This window comes from Temnothorax nylanderi, unplaced genomic scaffold (assembly GCF_030848795.1).
Source record: "Temnothorax nylanderi isolate EJ_2023f unplaced genomic scaffold, tnyl_v1.0 TNYL_tig0006_pilon, whole genome shotgun sequence".
Taxonomy (NCBI): domain Eukaryota; kingdom Metazoa; phylum Arthropoda; class Insecta; order Hymenoptera; family Formicidae; genus Temnothorax; species Temnothorax nylanderi.
Window position 1 is genome coordinate 2,536,987 of NW_027249068.1, and position 20,496 is coordinate 2,557,482.

General features: G+C 46.0%; 3 protein-coding genes across 3 annotated transcripts in view; 2 read left to right on the forward strand and 1 right to left on the reverse strand.

The window, feature by feature from the left end:
- Positions 1-344: 344 nt before the first annotated feature.
- On the forward strand, positions 345-4,052 carry Plekhm1 (Pleckstrin homology and RUN domain containing M1). Its single transcript, XM_071717704.1, has 3 exons — positions 345-2,668; positions 2,749-3,384; positions 3,470-4,052. The coding sequence occupies exons 1-3, from the start codon at positions 1,343-1,345 to the stop codon at positions 3,632-3,634; spliced, it is 2,127 nt and encodes a 708-aa protein (XP_071573805.1). The 5' UTR covers positions 345-1,342; the 3' UTR covers positions 3,635-4,052.
- Positions 3,976-8,800, reverse strand: Sas-6 (Spindle assembly abnormal 6). Its single transcript, XM_071717712.1, has 4 exons — positions 7,613-8,800; positions 6,920-7,449; positions 6,012-6,760; positions 3,976-5,918 (listed from the first exon to the last, which is right to left on the reverse strand). Exons 1-4 carry the CDS (start codon positions 7,799-7,801, stop codon positions 5,365-5,367), a joined length of 2,022 nt encoding a protein of 673 aa, XP_071573813.1. The 5' UTR covers positions 7,802-8,800; the 3' UTR covers positions 3,976-5,364.
- A 194-nt stretch (positions 8,801-8,994) lies between these two features.
- Ipk1 (Inositol phosphate kinase 1) overlaps positions 8,995-20,496 on the forward strand; it is a 75,300-nt gene continuing 63,798 nt past the window's right edge. The window contains exon 1 of the mRNA XM_071717724.1: positions 8,995-9,355. The gene's annotated coding sequence lies outside the window, so the exon portion shown is untranslated. The remainder of the gene's footprint in view (positions 9,356-20,496) is intronic.

Consider the following 20,496-nt stretch of genomic DNA (forward strand, 5'->3'; position numbering starts at 1 on the left):
GAGAAGGAAGCTGCGCGAGCTTTATAAAACTACAATAGATAAAATTCTATCGACACATGATTTCTTATTTCAACATAAACTTGGACGCGAGAACAATTCGCGATAAATATTCAATTAAATTCCCAAGTATGTAGAACAAACGAATGTGAAATAACGCGTCGAAGGCTCGAGGGTCGTTAGATCTATAATTAGTCGTCGTTACTGTGGGTCGCTTGATAGAGTTCCATTATTTCCGAATCGAAAGGGCGGGCAGCCCGGGCGCGTCGGACTGTCGGAGCTCGGAGCGGGAAAGGACGGCGCGGCGTAGGTCGCTGGAAATAGCATCGCATCGGGCAAGTCACAAGTGCGACGCGCGAATGCGACAAGTGCGGCCGGCGGCGAGATTATGGGGGCGCACCTGGTCGGGCCTGGAGCCTGGCGCTCGAGCGCTCGGGCCTCGGCGGCGAGTTCACCTACTTCACCTAGTGACGAGGACGGGAGCCAGGAGCGAGAGACGAGGCAGCGCGACCTGCCGTCGGGTCGCGTACCACTCTCAAGGAGTAGCCGACGTAGCCGACGTAGCCGTCCTAGAAACGAGACGCAACGAGACGCGGGACGCGGGCGGCGCGACGCGCGACCGCCTGGCCTGGCCGTCTCGTCTCAGCGGAAACTCAGCCCGACGCGTAGTTGACGAACAGCTGGTCGACAGGGATGGACGACGTTTCGGAGTAGCGTTTGCGGCCGTGGCGCTTTGCTCGATCGACGGAGATCGGCGAGAATCGGCGATCGATGACGTTGCGAAAATTTGCTGCGCCTCGATCGAGAATCGCGGGATCGCCGTGGCACTTTCTGATCCGGAACGGCGCCGCGCTGCAGCGACCGTTGGGCAGTCGATAGAGGAGAGGAGCGATCTCGGAGCCTCCGAACAGCCTATGCCGCGAATGTTTTGCTTCTCGGGCACCTAACCTACTTCACGGACACGAGGCTCGGGCGTCGAGCGATAACCCGCTCTCGGCGTGTGTGAACGCGCGCGCCTGGCCTGGCCTGGCCTGGCCTGGCCACGCGCAATATCGCCGCGCTATCGCCGTGATACGATGACTTCATCGCTCGCGGCGCGGGCACTTCCTCGTTCCTTTGTCAGTACCGCCCGTGACGCCCGCGTGCCACAAACGTAATCTACGACACATATTCCGTCGCAGCGACGCGGATCGCGGCCACGAGGACATCTCCGGAGGCACGACGCGACTCCGGTTGATCCTCCTCGATCTCCCGACGCGCGACGCGGCCGCGAAGATGCTCCAGCGACGAGATCGCCGCAGAAGACGTGTTCTCGCTGTGACGTACCGTGGCAATAGCACGCAAGATGAACTCGCTGCTGAAGATGTCCATAATGGGCAACAAGAGGAACCTCCTGGTCCGGGACTCCCTCCAGAAACAGCTCAACACGAGCGTCATGGAGATGCAGAGCGCCCCGGGGGTCGCCGACGACGGCCTTGTCGGCAATTGCGACGAGACCATGACCCTCTGCTCCGTCCTGGAAGCTATATTTCTCCACGGCTTGAAGGACAGCCTGCTGAATCGAGTGACCGAAGCTCTCAGCGGCCCCGACTTGGACGCTATGCCGCAGCCAAGCTTCTGGGGTCCGCTGTTGGTGTTTTCGCATCGTCAGATTATAGATCAGATACAGGCGTTGAGTCAAGTCACCACGGAAGTCGGATATTGTCGAGCGTGGATACGGCTGGCGCTCAACGAGGGTCTGTTAGCTAGCTACTTTTGCGCCATAAGGAGGGACAATTCGGCCCTGAAGCCGTACTACAATCGTTCAGCCTACATCAGGGATGTAGACCTCGTGGAAGTCGCGCAGAGATTAATAGAAAACCTGGATTATGTACGATTCGAGTTAGCTTGCAACAGTAGCCTCTTGAACTTCTGGTCCACCACTCCTCTGCTTATAGCTGGCATCTGGTCCCCCCCGATGAAGTCTTGTCCCGTATTTAGCGCGGTAGATATAGCGAAAACGATAAACAGCGAGTCGACCGATAATTTTGATGAGGTAGAAACTGCTAGTTCCATCGGTAGTTCTATCGGAATAGGATCCTTCACTTCCTCGCAGTCCATGTTTAATAACGTAGCGTCTATCACGGAGGACGAAGCGCTGAAAATTATTCTGGCTAAAGAAAAATCTAATAGCAGCGCGCAAGAAAATAATGCCGCTCGACAGTTGCCCAGCAATTTTGTAGACGCTGTAATAAAGAACCCAGAAGAAGAAGAAGAAGAAGAGCGAGAGGTCAGGGAGGTACAACAGATGTCAAATGGCAATGCAGAAAATAAGAATACAGATAATACCGCTGCTGATACGGAGGACCCGCTGTTACAAGATGCTTTGAAAGAAAACCAAGTCGCTAATGATGCCACCGCGGCCACTGTGGGAAATTCATTAATAGGAAAATTAGGATGGTCAACGTCGTTCGAAGATTGCCAATCTTGTTTAACTTCACCTGTGATATCCCACGGATCAGGGGCAGACGCACCTCGTACACCCGGCGATGGTCATACGTACGATGCGCTCATTCAAAGTTACCAAACGGCTGGAAATACCACGGTACCAGATTTGAAAGAGTTTCTAAAGAAATATCCAAAGAAAGAAACTGTTGAGGAAGGATCTAATAAGGCTCAGCCGGAGCCAAAGGTACGTTCCCGCGAACCATATATTTATAAACTTTAAAACGCAATTTCATTATGATTCAACGATTAATTTTTATATTCCAGGCTGTGGTAAATTTCGATGAGCAGTTAGGTAATATTCCAAGGGAAAAAGGCTTAGATGTGCAAAATTACAGTTGTCTCGATTGTGGTTACGCGATTGGCATGACCTTTTCTAAAGCGCACGTGTGCGCGTACTCGGGCGATTACTACTGTTCAAAGTGCATGGCGGAGGGGCAATATCTCATACCGTCGCGTATAATTCATAACTGGGACTTGAAACAATACTCCGTTAGCCGAAAAGCCGCTGCGTATCTGGAAGGCAAGCCGGCCCTGATGGATCTGAAGATCTTAAATCCGAGAATCTACATGGCCGTAGATACTATGGCACAATTGCAATCGTTACGGATTCAGTTGAACCTGTTGCGAGCGTATCTATTTACGTGTCGCGAGCCCATTATTGAATCTCTGCAGAAGAAGGTTGCGCCGAGAGATTATTTGTACGAACATGTTCACCAATATTCCGTTTCCGACCTTCTCGACATACCCAATGGAATTCTCGCGCAGCAACTGCAAAAGGTTGTTGAATTCGCGAGGAATCATGTAATAAATTGTTGGCTCTGTAGTCAGAAAGGCTTTATATGTGAAGTGTGTAACGACACAAAAGTCATTTATCCTTTTGATATGGAGTCTACATTTCGGGTGAGAAACACCGTTCAACATCGTTCTCTTTTTCTTCCTTGTATATAATATCTAATTTTATGACAAACAATTTATTCATTTACAGTGTGGGAGGTGCAACGCCGTATTTCACGCGGATTGTTTAAACGCTAGTAAACCGTGTCCGAAGTGCGAACGCAGACGTAAACGAATGGATATGCCTCTTTTGGATATGGGTTGTACAGATCTACCGAACAGCAGTGTATCGTCATCTCCGATTGATATGAATTAATTGATATTAATGTATATCATTGGTTTGTTAATATTGACAATATTTTATCATGTTTTAATGTTTTTATACAGTATTGTTTGTGTAATTTGCATTCCGGAAAATTAACTCTTTTAACACGCGATAAGTCGCGATATCTCCAATCTTGTCGCCCGTATATATTTTCTTATGTATCATGTAAATATCTGTATCATGTTGCGCGTAAAGATGTATGGAAGTACATATTTTTTGTCAGTTCTTCAAATACAATAATATATTGTTGCAAACTTATATATTCTGATATGATTAAACAAAGTATATACCTTATGAGACTGGCAGCTTTCCACACATGTGCAAAACACATATTATATAATAGAGACATTTATTATAATTCTATGTACAAAAGTAGTAAAATATATGAAATCATTTATTTACCATCTTATATCGCTATTTATTATATTTAATACTGTTGCTCTATTTATGTAATTTAATAAATTGACATGCTTTATAAGATTGAATTTACTTGATACGTCTGTACCTTGTGGCACATAGTTTGAAAAGATATTTTGAATATATAAAATTTTCACGCTTATACAATATTGCAACTAACAAACAATTTCTCTCCAGTATGATTTTTATAATAGGTATACAATATAAATCATACATGTATATAAATATAATAGAATTTTCTTATCTATTCTGTGAGGCACATTCTAATATTTGTTGTGTTAAATGGCCTTACTTGACTCGTTATGGTCATAAGTCGTAAAATTAGAGAGCTCTCTGTGTATATTTTTTTCTTTTCATTAACATTTCCATTTATATATAAAAATATTTATACAGTTATTACATAAAATCCACAAAGATAAAATTATTTTCCAGGTACAGGTATGTGATTAATATGCTTTAAATGTATTTACGAAGCTAACAATAATGGAAATATGAATTATCAGAAATCAGTTGCATGATAATCAAATCGTGATCGTGATAAAATGGGAAATTGTGCCATGTTAATCTTAAAATTGCTCCGTTTCGAACTTGACGGTCATAAAAAATACGTTTTTTTTTTGTAACAATATTTGGCATACGTCTCTAAAATTTGCAATTATGTAAAAAACATTTAGAATTATTGGGGAAAAAAAACTGTTTTGATAGTTAATATTATAAATTGCAATTCCTGATTTATGATATATGCATATATTATATATTATGCTTCATTATAAATATAAATTTCATTGGAGTGTACCTTTCATGTACTTTGTCAAGTAGTATTTATATATTAAAAATAGTCTTTATAATAAAATTATGCTAATAATGTTGAAGCTATTTAGAGTTAATATAAAAGTATATTGTAATGAATGATGGAATTTTCCTACCGATATATATACGCATTTTATGCTGTATTTAACGAGATCGGAGCGTTAGTATAATATATACAAATAATTATATATTATTATTAATCCTACATTGATACACCGATTACATTGACGATAGCCTAATATCATTTTTGTATATAAAAAGGTGCCAATGTGTAGGATTAAAAATAGTCCTAAAATTTTTATCTGGTAAGAAATGTAAATAATACTAATCATTCTTACAAATATTTGTACTATCTCCGAGACGGCAAACTTGAAATATTGTTATGCTAATGACAATATTGCAGTTTTGTCGTTCCTACGTTTTGATTCTTAAAGTACTCTAACATGAGTTTAACTCACCAATTTCTATACTGATAATTCCTCCCGAACAATTGGTTAATGCAAGGTCTTAGGAAAATATGCCGAAGGTAAAATGGGTTTGTCGGATAAACCTGCTCGCCTTAATCCGCCCTGCAAGCCAACGCTTGCAGTTTTCGCTTTTGTACCATTCGAGATCACCGCCGGACCATTGTTATTCTCAATTATAGCCGGCGCCGAGGTGGAGGCCGTTGGATTTCCCGATATTTTATTCAACGCGTTGAAACGCTCCATAGGCGTGCTGGTACTCGAAATCAGGGCGCTCTTGTTGAAGGTAGTTAATCCTACCGAACTTTCCGTTACACCGACACCCATCGACCGAGCTGTCGTGCGAGTGGTCTGATTAATATTTGGATTTTGTACGATCGGATTTTTCATCGGTAATCCTGATAATGTACTGGGCTGTATCGTGCTGGGCACGGGCGTGCGTGTTTCATATCGGTTAGGAAATAGTTTATTTGTTCTAGGTAACGTCAGCGGAACGGATGATGGTATCGTAACTGGTGCCGGAGTAGTAGCGCTTTGTAATGGCGATTGATTGTCCGCTAATCTCCGATTCAACCAACTAATTACTGTAAAAGAAAGATGAAAGCATCGTATTAATTTTCTGTAGTCATGAGGCATTTTTAATAACAAAGACAAGACAAAATGAGACGTAGTCTTACCGTTATCATTATTCTTTATGATCTTTTCTTTTTCCTCCAATTGGTGTTGCAATGTTTTTATCTGTTCTTTTAAATTATCTACTTCACTCTTCGCATCTCTCGCATCTCTGACAAGCCCCTCCATTTTCGTTTCCAATTGGCCAACTTCTTTCTGTTTGCTGTCTAACAATCTTTCCTGTTCGAGCGCTATGCTCGTCCTTAATTTTAATTTAGACTTGGTTGATGCAAGTTCATTTTGTAATTTAGTCAAGATTTCATTGGCTTTTACTAACTCGTCACTTAAACTCCTCAAAGAATTTTGCTTGCGTTGCAACTGACTGTCTCTTTCAGTTAAGAGATCCTCTAAATGCTGCTTTTGTTCTTTACCCGATTTTAGCATTTCCAAATGCTTGTTAATAATCACTGTTTTGTCCTTTAATTCTTGTTCAAGCACAGCTACCTTTGTACGCAAACTGTTAACAGCTTTATCTTTGTCATGGTAATCTACATCTAATTTCGAGTTTTGCTTTTTGAGTAGCGTCAAATCTCGTTCGGCGATATTAAGCTCTTTCTCGAGATTCTGCAGCTGTTTTACTTGCTCTGCGTTTGTAGCTTCTAAAAAGGATTGTTTATCCTTATACGTCATATTCTGCGTTCGTAATTCAGCAAGTTCCGTGTGCAATTGTTTCACAGTTTCAGCATGCCTCTGTTCAACTTCCATTTTTTCTTTTTCACTTTGCCATTGCCATTCTAGTCGTGCTTGTGCTAATCTGAAAAATATTAACATAATTATTAATATTTTTCAAATGATGATCCTGATTGATTTCAAGCAAACAAAAAAAAGTTTCATTACAATATTACCTATTTATTATTATAAAATTATTAAAATCAATATTATTCATAATCATTTATATATATTATATACATACCTGTCTTTTTCCATACTTATTTGCTGCGACGAATTAAATTGTATCTGATTTTTCTCAGTTAAATATTTTTGCTCCAAGTGCTCTAATTCTTTTGTTTTCGTTTCGAGTTTGCTTGTTAAATCATTTAATCTAGTTTCTAAACCAATCGCATCCTTACTTTGTTGCGAAATATTTTCTTTCAGGTGCTTAATCTTCATCGCCATGTGTGTTTTCAAAACCGAATCGGTCGCCGGTGATATATTTAAACTCAGGTGGCACAGATGTTTGAAATTATTTGTCTCCACAAGCTTGAAATTCCAATCTCCAGACTCCTCCGCCAATAACATGAGAAATTTTGGCGGAGTCTTTGACAGTTGACTCGTTCCCGGAACGTGACATTGCTCCAACAAGCATATCAACTGAGTGGCAAAGTTATCAAAATCAACCAGCAGTCCCTGCTGCGCTTTCAGTACCTTAAAATCATCTTCGGTGATGAATAAGGAGTAGAGAAAACATGGATCGTCGTCGTCAGCCAGCAAAACACACAAACTCTGAAACGAGAGAGAGTCCATAAATATTTCACGTAGCAGCAACTATCGGTCTTGATCGACGTTTACTGATTACAGAGAATTAAAGGGGTAAAGCGCAATTAACGTTCTCACACGTCCAAGTAGTTTCAAAGTTAGGGAGGAAGACTCCTTAAGGTAAAGTTACCTTGCGGCAAACCGGACTGATGCCAGCGTGAATCTCGACGTTGACTCTGAGATCCCGCTGGCGTTCCTCCTTATGCTGTGGCTTGACGTAAATCCTCTGCACCTTCGTGTAGAGAATCTCGACATTGTTGAGCTGCAGGCCCGAGTCGGTGGTGGTCGTGCCGCCTGCTATACTGTTGAGATAGTTCATCGTTCGATCGCGCTCTCGGCAAGCACTCGACGTTGACCTCGCGTCGCTCGCCGCGTCTCATTTGTCGACGTTACGGGAAATTCGGCCGGAACGCGCTCGAAACGTACGATATTTACGAGCCGCTCCGCTCAGCTCGCATCTCGCATCGCGCGACACGCAAATCAACGCAAATAAACGCACGCGTATCAGAGACGCGTATATACGGCATATACGCCGCTTGGTGCCGCCATCTTGACGGCACGCGTTCCTACTAACTTCACTCCGCAGTCCGCACTAGGTGACGCGAGAACGGCGAGAACGCCGAGAACGCCGAGAACGCCGAGAACGCTTCGCGATCGAGAGTCGGTCTTTTTTCTATCCTCGGCTTTCGGCTTTCTTGAGGGATCGCGGGCGCAACAATTACGAGGCTTATGCTTTTGCAAGCACGGAACGAAAAGCATCGCGAAGGTATCGGATAAAGTTTACTTTCCTTCTATTCAAATGCGTTTCTGTGAACGCTGTAACCGCCATGGCGCACGGCATTAGATTTCGACACGACATATATTCTTATTTAAAATAGTCAAATAGTCAAGTTGTATAAGAACGAGATTTTGTTAATAAAAGTCGTACGTGTGACATTCCGAAACGGAGATTATTAACGCCGCGTTAATTTTAGACGAATAATAACTATTATAGCGATTATCGGTGGATTAACAATCGACCAACTATAAAAATCGCTCTCCATTTTTCGACGCGTATCGAGGCACTTGCTGTTTCGCCCGATTCGCGAAATTTCATCGGAACGACTGGATAGAGAGGCGCAAATTTAAATTCGCGCGCAATTTCCTCTTATTTCGAGTAAATTACTCTCGGCTGGTGCGGCAAATGAAATACATCGCAGTATTTAGATTTATCGGTGGCGGAACAAGAGTCGTAGACGCGACGTTTCGAAACGAAGGGACGGCATCATCGTTCCTCGTTCTTTATTCAAGCATCGGCGCCGCGAGTCGGCGAACGACCGGTTGAAGAACCGCGCCCTGCGGCCCTGCGGCCCTGCTAATTCGCGGGTGACTTTCGGCGCGCGACGGTAACGCCGAGCACTTTGTCTTCCCGCGCGATTCCGCGAGAGCGCGTCCGATTGGCCGGCGGCGGCCGTGCCGGCCAATGACGGGGCCGGCCGGGACGGTGACGTACGTTTAAAGCGCCGTGCGCGCTGAGTTGCGCCCGCGGTCGGCGCGGTCGCCATGCCATGCGGCTGTCCCGCGATTGACAGGCTCGTTTATGCGCGGCCGCGCGCATCCCCGCGTCGACGTGGGGTAAAACGGTCGCGGTCGCCTTTGACGCGCGTCCGACGGACGGCGCCGCGACGCCGTGGTGCCGCGGAAGTGTGCTCGCGCGCGGGTGTGCCCTTGTTCTGTGTACGCGACCGTGTATCCGTCGTGGATCCTGTGCAATCCTGTGGCGAAAGACGACGGAGCCCGCTCCCGCGTCCCGACGACGGTTGGCGCTTGGCGCTTGGCGGTTCGAACATGACATCGGTGCACGATGTCGGTGGAGCTGCGCGGAGGAGGACGCGTGAGTATTCATTATTTGTGTCTCTTTCGCGTCCGTTTTACGGCTCGCTCCACGAGCTCCTCTCGACCGATCGTCGCTGGAAAATGCAGAAATTGCCAATATTGCCATTTCCGAATTAAGCCGCGTGTTCCGCGACACGTCGGCCGGTGGTGCTCGGAGCGCTTTTCAGATTCTCCATTTTGGAGTCGCCACGCGAAACGTGCTGCCCTCTGACAGCTGCTCCGGAACTTGCGAGTTGGTCTCATTTTTCTCTTTTAGCTAGAGTCGACCGCGGCTATACGTGGGGAGTTATGAGCGCTATTATACTAATACTAATTGCGCGAGGTCCGAGATATTTTTTTACCCTTTTTTAAGCCGATGTAGATTACGTAAAAAGCGATTTAATTAATTATCGGTATTACTTAAGTAAGTTATATATTATCGTATTACGCATAACGAATTATAAGATTTATTTCAATCAAGATGCACATTTTTGCGATCCTTGTTTCGCGCTTCCGACACGAATAAATAGGATCGTTATGTATCACGATCATGCCTACGCAAAATTGGACCGCTAGAAGGAAAGGGGTGTAATCGTTCCGCGTGCTTGTGCATCCACACATCCGCGCGCGTTATCGTCGATTTCCGCGAAAGAAAAAGAAGAAGAAGAGAACGAAAATCGTCAAGTCGTATCGCTCGCGACGACTCGCGTTGCATAAAAGACAGCTGTCGGGCTGAATGCGCCAATATCGAACAGGCGGAAGCCCGATATCGCGGCTTCGAGGGGAAGCAATAAAGCGACGACTGCGACGACTGCGACGAGAGCGTATTACAATCGGACGCACGTATTCGTAACTATCACTTTCCTACACAAGCCGCCTTTCGCATAGCGGCCAAGAGGTCAGTGCACTTAGGATCTTACCGTCGCGCGAACGCTAACGCTGACCTGCGCATGCGTGCATCCGCCGCAATATTTTTCGTGACCGCGTAGGATACCCTGATGGCGCGCGTGTTACGCGAAAATAGACGTAATCGTTCCTCGCTTCTGCGATCTCGCTGCCAGTCGAATCGCCTAGCCGCGAGTCGAGACGCCGACATCCTCCGCGTTTCTTTTTGCTAATGCTCTTGAAAAAAAAGAAAAGAAAAAAAACACGCACTCGCTGTGCTTCTACAGTAAGCATGGTCTCACGGTTCTGCCAACTCTCGCCAACATTCACAAGTTGATCGTAATTTTCTTTTTCTCCTCACCTCTTGTCGCGTGACTACCGCCTGTATACTTTCCGATACGTGCACGTAATAACTAAATCGAAAGGGATGCCAGCTTGAAGTATATATCCGATAGAGTATCTATATTTATCTATAACTTTGTCTATTTTTACACACGTTTCGAAGGCGCGGCGATAAGGAACTTGAGATTTAATCGACTTGTTTTCTTTTCGACTCGCTTTGATACGATTATTTAGATTATTAGAATGTTTTCCTCGAGGAGGCAAAAAGTTGAAGTTTCACTCGACTCGCTTGGAGTTTCGAGTCGCCCGTCCCTTTTTTCGCGGTCGTGACGATAACCCCCGCGGATCGCCGAGGGAAGGGCAACGGAGTCTAACCGCAAAAGTGGAGCTTAAGGCTCGATTATGAAGCCGTGACTCATCCGTGCCCGTTCGCCGCGATAATGGGGCCGCTTATTCCGCGTTTCGCAAATCCGCGCATCTCGAATGCGCTCCGTTACGCGCGCGCGTTCGCCCAAGTCTTTGTTCGCTGAGCGCGCCCGTTTTTCCCCGCTCGTAAAACCGTCCCTTCCTCCCCCGACCCGTCACTGCCTCTCGTTGTGGATTTACGAGTAGGTACCTAGCCGCGGCATTCGGACCGGAAAAATTGGATCTCCCCGACGCCGACGCGACGAGATCCGACCGACGAGATTTTCCTTCGGTCACCCCCGCCCGCGCTCTATACGCGTGTTTTCATTCCTCTCCTCGTCGGGGCAGCCTCCACGAAAGCTGTTGGGCCCTATAACCACCTGTCTCGCTCACAAAGGGAAGAAGGAAGGCGAGCCAACAGGTTTTAGCCGACACACCTGATCGGAGCCGAGGAGGAGTATGCGTGGCTTGGTTCCATCCGATGCGCGATGGATTGATGGGACGGAGTTTCTTCTCATGCTTCTTTTCCACGTAATATCTCTCCTGTTACCTCTAGACTCGTAATCGGTACGGATCCATCGCGATGCTCGGAATTGGTGGATATCGCACTGACGCGCGGACGCGATGATAATATTTCGCCGGTTGTGTAAAACGCTCAGATTCATCCTCCTCGGCGCGCGTATAGGTGCGGCGCATTAGATTCGAAACCTCGCTTGTGAGATCGAGCATAATTTCTTTGATTGAGAACGCAGTTTTTCTGGAAACAAAGGAAAAAAACGGAGAAAGTGCGATTATTATGGACGATGTCTACGTAGATTACGCATTGTCTACGTCTGGATTACGCATCGACGGTATAGTCGCATATATAGTCTACACGCGAACGTGGATTGTTATTTCGCACGTAGACGTTCGACGCAACTCGCGAGCTATCGATCGTGACTCGTGAGCACCACTGCTGCGTCGCTGGCTGGCGCTTTAAAGAGATATGCCCATATCGCGTCGCCTTAAGCCCGCGAGAGAGAAGAGAGAGGACTGGAGAGCTCCGGAGGAGCGTTATTTGGTTGGTCTACGCTCTACAGCTTGGCGAGAGACCTGGCAACTCCGCGTTCTCTCTCTCTCTCTCTCTCTCTCTCTCTCTCTCTCTCTCTCTCTCTCTCATTCTCACAAATGCGAACACGAGACCGAGCCATCATAAAATTGCCGATTGGCTTCGAGGTCATCGGCGGGAGGAATCGGCGTCCATCATGTTGCTTTTTTCCACCCATCACGGATTTGTCGAAAACTATTCGCCGAAAAATTGCGCCGTTGTCCAGATTCCTACGTTATTTTCACGTCGGGAGGGGATAATTTTTACGCGCGTGGTCCACACGAAAAACGAAAGGATCAGACTCGATCAGAATCGACGATTCGTAATAATCTGGATTTTTCTATTGGCTAATTTTTTTTTATTCAGTCGTTCTTATAAATTATAATAACATTTGCCTGTAAAATTTTTACCTTGAACGTTGAACTTTGCAATCGTATATGTTTGTCGAAGCGTGTAAACAGACTCTGCGTGAGCGTCGGAAGATCCTTCACGAAAATTCAAGACGTGAAACGTAAATCCAGCTCACGTAACTGTAATTGTAATCGTGAGCTGTGTTAGCGGTTTTACAGCCTATCCTATGCTCGCTAGATCTGCGACGATGGCGTTCCAGTTTCGTGCGTTTCATTTTGTTTAAACGTCTTGTATCGCCAGTCTTGCGGCGTGCAATTTCGTAGATGATCTAATCTCCAAAAGAAATTCCAGACCACGGCGCGTGAGAGATAGGGATGGCGGCATGAGATATATCCGTCGGCCGTGTATCCCTTTTTTTTCTTAGAATTGCCAGAAACTCGATTATCGTCTTCGACGGACGTGCGACGATACGATGTGGAAGCTATTATTCCTGTGTCGCATTAATTATTAATGCTTTCGCCATGCGTAATCAGTCCCGCGCAGCGAACACAACGTGCATAATTCTTCTAAATTAAAATTCAATTTTTTCATTTTTATTTCAAGTATCACGCTATTCCACGTCATTCCGTATTTCTGTCATTCGAGCAAAACCGTTGCTCAGATGACGCCGGCACAGAGACGTATCGATCGATGACCCAACTCAATGAAATTACATCGACGTTAATTACGCATGTGACGCGCACCTGCCGGAAAAAAGTCGAATCCCCATTGTCTTCGGGAATGTCATTTTTGCGAAACTTCCTGCCATATTGTCCGCAAAAGGAAAAGAGAGAACGTTTGTTTACGCGTTTAACATCATCACGCAATCGAATCGTAACGGGAGGGTGGAAGGAACTTTCCGATTGGTTCGTCTACGACGCAGTCACAAATTTATGTGGATGAAAGGAACCGACTCAGGAACACACCACGTGTCGGTATGTTTCCGTGTTATTAACTTATACCCGAGGGTTGGGCACGCGGCACGCACTGCCTTTCTACGTCTCTAATGCTGGGCGTCTACGACTTTTCGAAGCTCGCGGTTTGTTGGAATTTATGAAAACCCGCGGTACTAATTGCGTAGAGAGGTGATTACGCCCACCGTCTATCCGCGAGATACGTTGTGCTGTCGCGCTTCGCGAACAAATCGAAAAGAATGACCGGGTGTAATTTCGGTTCTATTCCACCGCGCATTTTTGCGCAATTCCGTATTGTCTTCCGCGCGCTCGTCGCCGTTTTAATGTTGCCGTTGCCCGTCGCGCATCGTATCCCCCGCGGCGCCGCACCGTGCCGCGCTGTTTCTCTGTTATTTCATTCCGTGTCCGGCCGTGCGGGGTCTACCGCGGTGGTTTTCGAAGTTTTTTCCACCGTGACTCTCCCTTTTAGGCGAAATCCTAACGTCAAACTACGTGTTTCGTAATGCGTAAAAACAAGTAAAATTATGATTATGTAAAAGAAACGGAGCATGAGGTCGCGAAGAATCGCCGGAAACGCGAGAGATTCGCGAAATACAAATTTGAGAATCATTGTGTCATTGTATGCTATCTCGTTTTTGACTTGTTCCATCTTATTCTATATTTTTATCAATATAGTGAGACCCGATGGTTTTACACGCGTATAACAGGTGCATATAACGATAATATAGTATCGCGAATATTTATTAAAATTGCATCTCGTGCTTTTTCTCTTCCAACCTTTACCTTTATATAATATTGTATAATTATTATTGTATTGCGGGATCTCTCTCCTAACGCTGTTTTTTCTCATTGCTAGTAGAATATGGCAGTTCCTCTGCATTTAAATTTCACTATATATTCTCTACTTCATACAACTTGTCATAATTAGCCACTTTTTTCGACAGCTATCGGAAGTACACGCGGTTCTGACGTATTTTTTCGCAACGTATTTGGTATTGGGGAAATAATTCATTATGAATCCGGTATACATATACAGCGTGTCCCTCGTAATATATGACCTCGTTCGCCCGTGTAGAAAACGGGTGTACGAGGAAGTCTGGTAGTGGTTTTACGCAGCTGAAATTCTAATCACTTCCTACAAAATTCTACGTGTTTCGCGTGCGTTAGTTCCTGCGCGGGCAATACGGAAATGTGCAAGCGGGTGTTCGTTACTGAAACAATCGTTAAACTTAATTCGATCGCACGCACCGATCAATTCGTCATTTTTTCCTCTGTTTCGGCGAAACCACCTGAATCTAAGAACGATGTGTTTACGCCGCGCACTCTAAAGAGTCGTCTATCTTTAATGCAGTTCATTCAACTGATTCGTCTGTATATCTATGATCGGTTAAATTTGCACGTCTATTATTTAGCTGTCGGCCAAACGGTCAGTTTAATTTTAGCGCGCGACATAATTGTTTTACCTAATTCGAATCCCATATGCAAGATTTGCGCGCTCGTGCATTTCATATCACATATGACCGAAGTCTTTTTCGTTACGTACTAATGCGGACAATTCATAATTTTCTAATTAATGCGAAATGAGATATATTTAAAAGCATTCAGATATATACTTGGAATGAAGTAAATACTGAGATAGCCGTTAAAATTGAAAAGTGACTTGTTTATATTAAATTGTGATGACGCCGGAGTAATTGGAGCTTTGTAAGCCTGTTTGCGACGCATCGAGATTAAAAAGGTTGAGTGGATTGCGTCGGGGATTAAGAGCGCCAACAAGAGTGGAAAGAGACGATGCATAATTATCGCTGATAATAATTATCATTATCGCTCATCGTTTGTCCTGATAACGAAACGTGCAATAAAACGTATTTTTTCATCTACTATTTGTCAGGATCACCGGCTATTATTTCAAGCGTCGTAAACGGATCATTGATACATTGCCGAGGGCGGCCGATAACGTCTTCGACAAACAGTGACGAAAATGTCTCTCCGCTCTCGCAAATTCCGTATTGCCTTAGATTACATATTCCTATTTGCGTGTCTGGCTCGTTGCTCTTCGCAGCTGCGTCTTATTGCGCGTTGGCGATCCTCCGTCTCATTCTTCATATCCTCTGGCCGATTGTATTTCGATCCTTGGTTCACCCCCGTGCTACCCCTTCCGCCCGTGGCGGTGCCTCCTCCTACGTGTACGAGGTAACACGGTAGGCGAGCGGAACGCGTTGTCTGCCCGTGTCTTCGTGGAAGAAGAAAATGCCGCCGGTTTGTGGTTTCCGCTTGGCAACAGCGCAACCGACTGTCCGTCCGTGCCGTGCTGCCTCGCTGGGTCGACTCATTGGCGTAATCGCGAGGGGAAGCTTTCGAGATCGCTCGGCTCCCTTTGTGAATGTATCCGCAAAAAGCGAGCAACACCGGGAGAACTGACGCGACGCCGGGGCCGGAGTTCCTGGGGCCCGGCCCGGCGCGAAATTGCGACCCGCTGCGATATTATCGCGCATCTGCCAGCGAAAATCGCTTACGTTAAATTTCGCCGACATTTCGATGACAGACCGTGAAAGATGCGCTCGTTCGGGTTGATGAACGCGTGCACGATAGCACTGATACCAGAATTTTGCTTTGTTATTACGATATTCCATCTCCGTAAGATACAGCTGATTTTTCATTATCGGTACATCATTTCAACCTAACGGTAGATATCGTCAAATTTTTTTTAAATATTGACATGAGTCGCAACGACTACTAATATTTCGGTGGATATAAACGTTTCCACAAAGCTACAGCAAAAATACATAGATACTTTCTCCCAATATCGAATCGAACGTGTTTTGGCCGCGTTACCCGCTAATAAGTTCGCGAAACGCGCTCGGGAGACGCATTAATACTGGAATTAAGACAATATCTTCTAACACATCTAGTAACAACGACTTAACTGAAAATTATATCTCAGTCTTACGCTATTGGCGATCTCCCCTGTCTCTTCCGTCTCTTCCCTACCCTACCCTGTTCCAGCGGCTTTCATGCGGTCCCACTCTTGCTCCCCCCATGCCCCCCTCGTTTTCTCATTCTATCTCTCCCGGCGCGTATGCTCCCCTTCTCTGTAACAACATACACACGTGCACACACAAACACACGCACACGCATACGAGAAGCATTTTTTGTTGTCAGAGCAGAAAATTCGGCAACGCCGGCGCGCGGCTGATCCGCGCCGGGAGTCACGAAACCGCGCGAGCGGATTCTCCGTTTCTGGTCCGCGAGGCTGCATCTCTCCGCTTCAGGAGAGATCGAGAGAGGCGAGCGGAAGATATCTCTCGGGGTTTCGATCCCCGGTCGACGAAAGTTGGTCACCGCCGCCGCTCCGCCGCGCCGCGTCGCGGTCGTCGTCGCTGCCACCGAGAGGATTTCTCCGTTTAATGGAACGGGGCAGGACGATCTAGTAACGCCAGTAAGAGCCACCCGCACGCTCCGCGTATTCAAATGCGCTCCGCTTTGACTCGTCGTGCGATCGTGCGAGTCAATTCCGTGATTTCCCTTCAGCCGATATGCTCTCGTTAGGTCGCGGCGCGTATGCGAAACGCCACTGCCACCGGGAAATGTCTCGTAGAGAAGAAAAATCTCCGGATAATCGATCGTTACATTACACGTCGTCGATTACATTAAGGGTCGCCGATATCTACGCGTCGACCGTTTTGAGCCGTGACGTCAAATCGGGAAAAAATGCAGTTTACATTAAACACAGGCTCCGGCTTACGTTCGATCCTCATCGAGAAGAAGCGCTTACGTGACTGAAATCTGAAATTATCTCTCCCCTGAGCTGTATACATATATCGCGTGTATTTTATTTAATATTCTCTGCGATTATATTCGCGGAGCGTTGACGTAAAACGTGCGTGCGGTAACCCAACGCGTGAGCAAGCGTGCTCGATGCGCACGTTCGCGGGCGCGTGAACTGCACGGTAAATTTAAGTTCCACGTAGATAAAAGCTCGCCTTCGCCGTCTTGACGCGACGCCTTCACCGTCGGACGCGATTTTATCGGCTCCGTTCTTTTTACCCGCGTTCGTCGATTGTTTTACACGCGCGACAAGCGCCGCGTTAACGCTCCGAAGGAGGTCGACGTCGCGTCGCTTTTACTGGGGAAATCCGCGTTTCCGTCATGACGCAAGTTTGTTCTTTCTCTCCGCAGGATTACAATCCGCGCTCGCTTATCCCGGGATCTCATTTACCTCACATTCTTTGACTCGCGCAATTTTTTTACCGTCCCGATCTCACAAATGTTTTTTCGAAATGAGATTTCGCGAGGCTATTACATCGCGTAACGCCGTAACGGGCCTCAACCCCTCAGGCGCTCCTCCCCCTCGATTCCCCCTCTGGCCCCTCTCCCCCTTTGTCCCCGCTCCCTTTGCCGTCCCGGTCGTTATGGCGCGCTCTCTCATCGTGAAAGACCCTCGATTTCAGAGTTTCAGACTCGGCTCGTCGGCCGGCTCTCTACTCCGCTCCGCGCTTCAACGGAGCGTCCAACGACTAGTCGTTCCTGGTCGTTCCCTTCTGTTTCTAGCTCCCTCCCTTTCCCCATGCCCGCCTTCCCTCGCTTTATCGCAGCACGCAATTTTCCCGGGCCTTCCCACGCCACGCGCAGGGCCGTCTTAATCTGCGAAAAGGGGATTCTCGAATTTCAGCATCGATACTTTGCTTATTCAACATGGAAGTATCGAGTACCGTGTTCGAAGTTACCGATCGGATATAACTTCCGAAAAATGAGGAGGGAATAATGAGAATAAAAATGTTTCTTTTGTTTGTTTCTAACGTAGTTGTATTTTAAAAGGCCATAATACACTTTAGGACAATGATTAAGGCAACCCTGAACGTGCGTGCTGCGTGCGTGCGTGAGTGCGATGATGCGGTTCGTTCGTCGGGATCGAGCTTATAATCCGTAGGGCCCCTAACAATGTTCTCTTTTAGGAGGGGGACTACAGCGACCATGAGAGGCAATCACCATGGACACGAACCTTCCCGAATACTACAAGCGCGATACCGCTACGGGGTGAACGATGAATCTGCGCCATGTGTTTTGGCTTTCCGTTCTTTATGGCTGAAATACGTATACGCATAATCGAATACCGTCTCGTTGCCCGCATGAGTTTCACGCGTTGAATTTTGACGAATATTGCGAGCGTTAATCGATAAATCGTCGACGAAGTCGATATGGAAGAGGCTGAGGCTAGGCGGAGGGATAGAGGAGGAGAACCGGTTTGATCGCGATCGCGTAGGCGTGCGATCTACCGGCTACACGAAGCGCGAAGCTTCCTTACCTGCGCTTCTGCTCCGCTTTTCCTCGTTGAGGAGAAGCCGACTTCGCGGAAATAACGCTATCGTTCCTCCGTTACGCCTCCGGCTGTCGTCGTGACACGTAACGATTCGCCCGCGAACGGCGAGCTCGTAAAGCCGCGTGAAGCTGCGTAAAGCCGTGTACTGAAAGATGCATTCAATCTTCAACGTGCCAGCATTCATCGTTAAAAGAAATTGTTTTTTTGTTTGTTTCTTATAAATCGTTACAACTTCGATCACTTCGCGAAATTTGCTCGCGACCTATTCGCGCAAATTTACTTTGCGATTTTGTACGCCGCTTAAGGCTAACCGAGAATCAATTTATCCAACAGCTGCGAACGAACGGAAACTCATTTCCGTTGTTAAGTACTGCAAGTACTTGTCATCACTTTCCTCTCCGATTTTTCTCTAGCAATCTGACGATTAGTTTATAACGAGCGCAAAGGGAGTGAACGAATCGCCGTATTTTGCTTCGAGTGACTGTTTATGTCGCTGAGAAGGTCCGTGTAACATTTTACGATTACGATTGCTACGTCGAATCCCCATGTTGCCCATAAAAATCGATAAAGGTCTAGTGACGCTTATTGTGAATGATTATCTGTGCTGGCAATGCTGGCATCGTGTTTAGACCATTTACGTTACAACGTCGATGTACAACTCGCGTGTTTTTGCGTTACATAAGAGCGAGTTACTTATCGATCGCGGAGTGCCCCATTTGGGCCTAATAATACCGAGTTTCTATTTAATCATGAGCTACCGTCGATGCCGGTACGATTTCGTGCTTACAATAGTTTAATGGTGCATACAGCCGTCCTTAAAAAGGTGCTCGATTAGCGATACCGTGTCCGCTCTAATAAAGGAATAGATTGCCTTTGCATACGACGAGAGGGATAACTTTTACGGTTATTGTCTGTACGTGGAGATTATTGATCGCCGATCGGTTGTTCGTTTCTCATACAAAAGGATATCAAGAAGTCGTATGGCCGTTCGATGTTGGCGCAATTTATCGGCATGTTATTTGTAAAGTCGAAACATTCAGCGATACGTCTGAAAGTGATTGCAAATTTATAATTACGTAGTCTGTGCTTGTATATCTCGTCTCGCGTTATGTGAAAAGAGCATGGTCTTTCAATCACCTTTCCGCGATAATTCGCGGTATAAGTAAATTGTGCAACGTTCAATCGACGGATAAGAGAAAAAAACAGACTAGCAAAATTGGAGAATAAACGGGCAAATGCCGTCTATAGTCGATAGGTTATAGTTACGTCGTGAGGTGAATCAGTATGATTTGTATGATTCTTTTATTCTAAATTTTTTATTCATCCTCTATCCCTGTCCGTTATTCGCTATATTGGCGCATTTACGAAAATTTCAACATTCGGCGTCGCTCTTTAATCGATCCGCGGTAATTCGCGTCGCTTCTCTATTCATCTCGTTTCTTCGCGAGCGAGGAACGTTGGCACTGTAAATTCGAATGCATATCGCGATGACGACTGCATTCAGATGTTATTACTACCCGAAGTTTAATGGCGTCGCGCTATTCATGCCCGCCGATTCAGAGTTTAGGTGTAGTCAGACGAAGTTACGACCGATATTATAGGCTTTTCGATGTAGTCCGAAAGATACATACGTCGCAGCTATGATCGTCGACGCAAATGTCAATATATTTATGTTGCAAAAATAACCGCAGCTAGCTTTCTTCGTTACAGTCATTCAAATTTTGCTGAGGATAATATTTTTTAGATACGCGGTCGATCAATGATCGCATAATGATTTTTTCGATTACGTGTTAATTCGTGTCGTTAATTTAATGGTT